This window comes from Penaeus chinensis, chromosome 32 (assembly GCF_019202785.1).
Source record: "Penaeus chinensis breed Huanghai No. 1 chromosome 32, ASM1920278v2, whole genome shotgun sequence".
NCBI lineage: Eukaryota > Metazoa > Arthropoda > Malacostraca > Decapoda > Penaeidae > Penaeus > Penaeus chinensis.
Genome location: NC_061850.1, coordinates 1,392,893 through 1,400,392, shown reverse-complemented (window position 1 = coordinate 1,400,392; position 7,500 = coordinate 1,392,893). Strand labels below are relative to the sequence as shown.

The window sequence follows — 7,500 nt, the reverse complement described above, 5'->3', positions numbered from 1 at the left end:
TAATCCTGCACATGCTCAGAACGAGCTAGTTAATCCCACCAATCATGTATCGATACGTCATGACGTCATCAACAGTTGAGTTGCCATTAATATTTATAAGAAGCAATAACGAAACAAAGTCTGATATTTTCATGTCTTAACTTTAATCCGGAATTAACTTTTATGACGTGTACAGAACACGCTTTTAGTCTTAAGTCTCTTTTTTTTTTTTTTTTTTTTTTTAATTCTAGGTGTGTGCAATGCACGCACGCACACACCCGTGCATGCGTGCGTCTTTGAGTGCGTACGTGTGTGTATGTGTGCGTGTATGCGTGCGTGCGCGTGCATGTATGCGTGTGGGTGCGTGAGTGTATGTAAGTGCATTGTATAACCATATATTATATATATATTTGTTGATATTATCAAAGATATATTTCTTGTAAATTTAATTCTGCTTTTGTCTCCAGTGCTTGCTGAGATAATTACAAAGGACGTTGCAAAGTATGGTAATTATCATTATCACGTTTTTTTTCGTATACCAAGCAACACCGAATTTGGAAACTTTATATACGATATTTCCAAGATTTGCAGATTAACTAGGGAGATCAGCTGATGTCCTAAATCCTTTGAACAGGTTTTGGGCAGCAACGCTGGCTCTACCTCTTGACCTTGCTCCCCGTCGGCTTCATCATCCTAGCATATCTCTACCCCAAGGGTTACTTCAAGCCCTGCGTCCCCTATTGCTTGGGTCACCGCAGCAGCTCCCCTGAATGCGAGGGAACTCACAGCAACTCCGCCTACTCCTCCTTCGAGGGCCTCCAGAGCACCGACTTGCCTCGTCCTCAAGAGCCTGCCTTTCCTCACGGGAGTCTCCCTAGCGCTGACAGAGAGAGCAGGGAGAGCATCAATAGCGACTATTTCAGAATGAGCGACTTGGCCAGATCCCCCGAGGCTCCGGCTGCTGGCGACTGCGAGGGTGACGCTGACTATTCGCGCCTGCAGCACATCACGAGGGTCCCTGTCTTGGAAGGGCACTATGACAGCTGCTTGTAGAGGAGCCCCTGGGGGTGGAGTTCCTGCCGCTTTCTGAAGGGGGTGGGGAAGGTTGGAAGGGGGAGAGAGAGAAAGGGTGAGAGGGGGGACAAAGGAAGAAAAAAAGGGAGGCAGAGAGGGAGAGAGAAAGAGAAAGAAAGAGAGAGCGAGAGAGGGGGAAAAATATATATATATAGAGAGAGAGAAAGAGGGGGAGGGGGGAAAGAGAGCGTCAGAAGAGAGGGAGAGGGAGAGGGAGAGGGAGAGGAGAGGGAGAGGGAGAGGGAGAGGAAGAGGGAGAGGGAGAGGGAGAGGGAGAGGGAGAGGGAGAGGGAGAGAGAGGGAGGGAGGGGAGGAGGGGGGAAGGAGAGAAATAAAGAGAGGGGCAAGGAAAGAAATAAAGAGAGGGGGAAGGAGAGAAATAAAGAGAGGGGGAAGGAGAGAAAGAGAGAGGGGGGGCAAGGAGAGAAATAAAGAGAGGGGGAAGGAGAGAAAGAGTGGGGGGGAGAGAAAGTGGGAGGGGGGGAGGAGAGAAAGTGGGAGGGGGGGAGGAGAGAAAGTGGGAGGGGGGGAGGAGAGAGAGTGGGAGGGGGGGAGGAGAGAGAGAGAGAGAGAGAGAGAGAGAGAGAGAGAGAGAGAGAGAGAGAGAGAGAGAGAGAGAGAGAGAGAGAGAGAGAGAGAGAGAGAGAGAGAGAGAGGAGGGAGGGAGGGAGGGAGAGGAGGAGGGGGGAAGGAGAGAAAGAGAGAGGGGGGGCAAGGAGAGAAAGAGAGAGGGGGGGCAAGGAGAGAAATAAAGAGAGGGGGAAGGAGAGAAAGAGTGGGAGGGAGGAGAGAAAGTGGGAGGGGGGGAGGAGAGAAAGAGTGAGAGGGGAGGAGAGAGAGAGAGAGAGAGAGAGAGAGAGAGAGAGAGAGAGAGAGAGAGAGAGAGAGAGAGAGAGAGAGAGAGAGAGAGAGAGAGAGAGAGAGAGAGAAAATTATAAGAAATTACACTTTGTTTACTATCAATCTGTTATTCTTTCATGACTTAATGCGGTGTTCTCAACTGGGGGTCTGTGGGTTGTGATAATGAAGTGAATTATGATAATGATGTGAGTTGTGAATGCCATGTTGTGATGCCATTGCAAACGAGTTGTGATGCCATTGCATATGAGTTGTGATGCCAGTATTATACATTTAGTGACAATTATGTGATTATATTATACACACTGCCTTTTGTGTGATATGTTACATCATGTGAAATATAGAAGGTTATGTTTAGTGTATATTGCTGTGTAGCATATCACCTACATGAAGGAGTGAGATTCTCTGTACGATTTACAGAGTACAATCTTTTATTTTGTCACTGTAGTCACACGTCTGGCAGTAACGCTCTCAGACGGAGCCTGGCGTGTGGGGCAGTGGAACATGAAGAGTTCCATTTCATTTTTGTCAGAGCTGATCTCCAATGAACCTACTTTAGTTTTCATTGGTGTTTTATTCACCCTCAAGCATCATAGAGAAACACCAAGCAAACATAGAAGACGAACAGGGTCCCCAGGATGTATGTCAACCCACATGCACAAAAATGGATTTTCAGGTTTATTGCATAGCAAGTTGAAACAGAGGATCGACTTGGGTGGAAGTTATATGCTTGTGTATTGTCAAGTCCCACACCTAATGTTGAAGAGCTTGTCAGTGAAGAGAATCCAAAAGTCTGGTTGCAAGGAAAATTAATTAATTCAGTTTGAAAGAAAGGACAGTTTTAGTTGTATACTCTTCTATGATTCCAAAATTCTGCTTGACGTAAATTTAAAAGCAAATGGAGAGATAAGCATTCATGTAATTTTGAGGAATTTGTAAAGAAAATATTTCAGATCAAAATGCTAGCTTCTCAAAATTCTTTTTTGAAGAAAGACATTCCACACTAAAATGTTTGTTGTGTATGCTTACTTAATCCATACGCAAAAATGGAATGGTCCATAATATTCTTTTAATTGGGCTCGTGGTTCATGGCCTGAAACAATTTGAGAAATACTGATTTAATGAGTACTAAGATGTGAGATTCTAGTGTTCCAGTTAATTACCTATTACATTCAGGTTGAGATTAGTCTGTAAGATGAAATTAAATCAAGGTGGGGAGTCGAGGCTTTCTTTATTCTGAGATTAACTTGTTAATTCAGAAAGTAAATATCGCAGATCTTCAATAATGGCAATATTTACACCTTATTGCTGCTGTCTATATAAACACCACATGGTTGCAGTTAGTTAATAAAACACAATCTAATAATATCCATTTATTCAACAAAAATGGAACCACCAGTTGATAGTTTTTTCACATATTCAAGACAACCTATAGGGCTTCATTAAGAAAAAAAAGAAAAAAGAAAAGAAAAAAAAAAAACACTCCTATATCACTTGTGCAGGCTTTTACTTATATGATATAAGCCCTTCAATAAAAAAAAGAAATGTCCTTAATACTTTCCCTAATACAACTGATTTACTTGATCAAAGAACACGAGTACACCATGTCGCAACTTGCACTGGATGCTTGTCAACCACTATCTTTTGGAACTTGTTATCTTTATTCTATAATTATTTTTTAAATAGCTATAAAATACACTAAGTATAAATAAAGACCAACAAGTATTTAACACAACATTAAACTCTTACAACTTTTTTGTGGCCACTTAAAGTGACCACAAACGGACATTATGAAAAAATTATGAAGAGATATAAAGTTGATAGACATTACACATATAACAATAATGAATAAAAATAAGTCATCGTGAATTATCTGACCGGATCTCTTCCTCAAAGTTGAACAAATAAGGTCTCTTAGATTTGGACATGACAAATGTAACGAGGAAAAAAAAAAAAAAAAAAAAAGTGGGGGGGGGGGAGGTATCTAACAACATAGCTTCATTTCAACATCAAGTACAACATATACGTGTGACTGTATTTGTATCTTCTAAGCACTCATTTGAACTCCATTCACTACTTTGCATACAATAACCTTTATCAAAACTAAGAACACCATTAGGATACTGCATGGATACCCAAGACTCTCATGGCCTCAGGTCTTATAAGATTTGAGCACGGGTAAGGCACAAAAAGGAAGTTCTCTGTGACCTGTTCTAGAATCCTGACTAGCAAAGTACAGAACAGGTCGAATATGATTTTCTTGAGGAAAAAAATCTCCCTGTGACTTTACTATGATTGATACCAAAACTTATGGACTCTTTTGCTGGTCCAAGACATGTATTATAAACCAAAACTATTCTTCTTTTCTTTTTTGTGTGTGTGTGTGCTACTGGTTTCCTGAAATTGTAAAAAGAAAATAGCACCAGTTACAAGCAGAAATTAATAAGAATTGTGACAAAAAATAAGCACCATAAAAAACTGGAACAGAAAAAAAAAAAAAAAAAATATTACATACCAAATTTCACCAGATAATTTGAGAGCACTAACTATGATCCCAAAACCTCATTCTTGCTACAATATATAACTTTCACACATACTATCAACAAATTTCTACCCTACAATTTACTGCAGAAAGTCAGACACTGGAACCATCATTAACAACAATCGATACAAAAATATTGAAGATGGTTCAGTGCAATGTTACATGCGACTATCTTGAAAAAATACTAGCTGGAAAAAGAAAAAAAGGAACTTTGCCACTATCTATCTATTGTTTCCAGCTCCTCACTCAAATGTTTTCTCACATTGTCTTTAAGCTCAAAGGAAGACTGCTGACAAACAGACAAAGAAGGGCCACAGCATATTTAACAGATCACTTTCATGAAAGAAAAAAAGAAAAACAAAAAGCTGTTCCCTATCACCATCTAAAAAAACATGTGTTTCTATTTATTAATGGAAACAAAACAAAAACAAAAAACAAAAAAACAAAAATATAACTTACATACATTATATATATATAATATATACATATATATATTTAAATATATACATATATATATATATACATATGTATATATATGTATATATGTGTATATATGTATATATATATGTACATATGTGTATATACATATACATGTATATGTGTATATATATATACACATGTATATATAAATGTATATATACATATATCTGTATATATATACATATATATATATATATATATATATATATATATATATATATATATATATATATATATATTATACATGTATGTATGTATGTATGTATGTATGCATGTATGTATGTATGTATGTATGTGTGTATATATATATATATATATATATATATATATATATATATATATATATATATATAAAACAAAAACAAAAATACATACATACATTATATATATATATATATATATATATATATATATATATATATATATGTATACTTATGCATATATGTCATAGTAGTCCTAGTTATCCGACTTGGATATTGAGAAGAAGAAAATAAAAGGATGGAGTTACACAATGGTAGTATGTACCATTACTATCCTTCCATGAAATATTGGCTGTGAGATGGCACATCCTGAACCATTAGTGATACTGGGAGGAACTACATGTATTGGCTCTGAAAAATTGGGAAAAATAGAATAGTGAGTGGGAAGAGTTGACTCGACCTTCCTGGGCTCTCGGCCTACTCTTTGTTTCTGGTGCAAGGTAACCCTTTTTGACTGGCAGACATTTTTACAACTTTTGGACATTTATCTGGAACTGAATCCCTAACATAATTCACAAGACTCTCAGTACATGGTAAGAGAGAACTAAAAAGAAAAGAAAAACGAAAAGAAAGATGCAGTGGTAAAACACATCATAAGCATATCTACATCACTTGAACTGGATAAAAATTCTTTGCATATAATCTTTGTTCTCTGCTCCTGTTTGTTCCACTGTCTAAACTGTGACTAAGCTCATTTGCTTGAATAAGTACCTTGTTTAAGACTCTTAAAGAAGGAACCACTACTGGCCGCCAAAGGAACGCAAGTGTTCGATTCATTATTATATTGGGGACAAGGATAACCTTTCCTCTTCTGTAAGCTCTGGGTGCCACACATCCACTATGAGGATCAACCGCGGGGAATCCCCTTCATGCCAGACTTCGTGTTCCCAGCTGTCGTCAAACACAATGACTCTCCCTTCAGCCCAGCTTAGGTTGGTTTCACCCACGCGTAAGCGTAGCCCTTCAGGTATGAGCAGGCCCAGATGGGCTCGCAAGCGGCAGTTGGTAGGGCCAGTGTGAGCATGAACATGTGTGCCAGGATACATGACACTGAACTTCACCTGAAGCAGAAAAAAAAAGAATAATTAAATTAGTATATTCACATAAAATGAAAAAGAAAGATGTGACAGGTTACTAACTCTATAAGAAATACTTATAGGGCTTATTAATGCAATCCCCAAGTAACTGCAATACAGAAAGAAAGAGAAAAGAAAAAACAGTCATTAACAACTTAAATGGAATAATCTGAAAAAACACCTTTTAATTTAGATTTACCTGTCCACGCTTGCACCCAGAAGCTGGTTTAAAGCTCTCAACAAGAGCACACGTCTGAGGAGTCTTCACACAGTTTGCAGTTATCTTCCTTCCTCGAGAGAAAATCTCATATTGCTTCCAGTCACCTGTATCCTGGAGGTTCTCTGCCTCTGGGCGGAATCCATCTTGGGGCGGCAAAGCAAGCGCTTCCAGACCTTCCTTTCGAATTGCTAGCCAGTTCTGCTCCAGTTTTCTGAAAGGCAGACACAAATTTAATTTTAGTGTATACGTGGTTCCTGTAGAAATGTCTCAAGTGTAAAAGGGCTTGAAAGACAAAGAAGAATCTCTGATGTTATAAATATCTTATGAAATAAAACTATATAAAAAAAAAAACACCCTCTGAAGAGCTGAAGGGGAAAAGCACTTTAATAATAGAATAAAGCAGGAAAAGTCACAAACACCTCTGTGCATATCCTACTTACTTGAAGAACTCCTGATATGTAGTCTCCTCCTGTGTCCAATGGGGCTGTGAACGCAGCTTGTCAACATTGTATAATGAACGCTGGTATCGGCTGAGGAACAAGCCCTTTTCAACAGCAGTGTCGTACAACTGAGGGAAAAAGGGAGTAGAGATGAATCATGGGAAGAGGGCAGCTGATATAATCTAAGCAATGCCATGTGCTGAAAGGGAGGAAAAAGAAATGGGAGATTTAAGAAAAGAGGGGGAGAAAGGGGGAAGAGGGGAAGAGGGGGAGAGGGGGGGGGAGGAGAGAGAGAGAGAGAGAGAGAGAGAGAGAGAGAGAGAGAGAGAGAGAGAGAGAGAGAGAGAGAGAGAGAGAGAGAGAGAGAGAGAGAGAGAGAGAGAGAGAGAGTGGGGGGAGAGAAAGAGAGAAAAATGATGGGGGAAAAAAAAAAAAAACTCCACCAAATACAACATCCCCATGCACGGATACTAATGAGACCATTATACCTTTTATCAACTATTTACAAATACCAAGAGAAAAAGGTTGGGAATAAATGAGAGTGAGGCAAAATAGAATAAATGAAAGGGGG

The 7,500-nt window shown here is 38.9% G+C and overlaps 2 protein-coding genes across 3 annotated transcripts in view; one reads left to right on the top strand and one right to left on the bottom strand.

Annotated features, from left to right (window-relative positions):
* LOC125042390 overlaps window positions 1-1,059 on the top strand; it is a 10,690-nt gene extending 9,631 nt beyond the window's left edge. The window contains exons 6-7 of the mRNA XM_047637991.1: window positions 447-485; window positions 614-1,059. Coding sequence (XP_047493947.1) covers window positions 447-485; window positions 614-1,032 — 458 coding nt within the window. The 3' untranslated portion in view covers window positions 1,033-1,059. The remainder of the gene's footprint in view (window positions 1-446; window positions 486-613) is intronic.
* A 4,315-nt stretch (window positions 1,060-5,374) lies between these two features.
* LOC125042389 (cell surface glycoprotein 1-like) overlaps window positions 5,375-7,500 on the bottom strand; it is a 54,121-nt gene continuing 51,995 nt past the window's right edge. For both annotated transcript variants that reach the window (XM_047637990.1, XM_047637989.1), the window contains 3 exons: window positions 6,930-7,057; window positions 6,469-6,700; window positions 5,375-6,254 (listed from right to left, as the gene is read on the bottom strand). In XM_047637990.1, coding sequence (XP_047493946.1) covers window positions 5,973-6,254; window positions 6,469-6,700; window positions 6,930-7,057 — 642 coding nt within the window. In that variant the 3' untranslated portion in view covers window positions 5,375-5,972. The remainder of the gene's footprint in view (window positions 6,255-6,468; window positions 6,701-6,929; window positions 7,058-7,500) is intronic.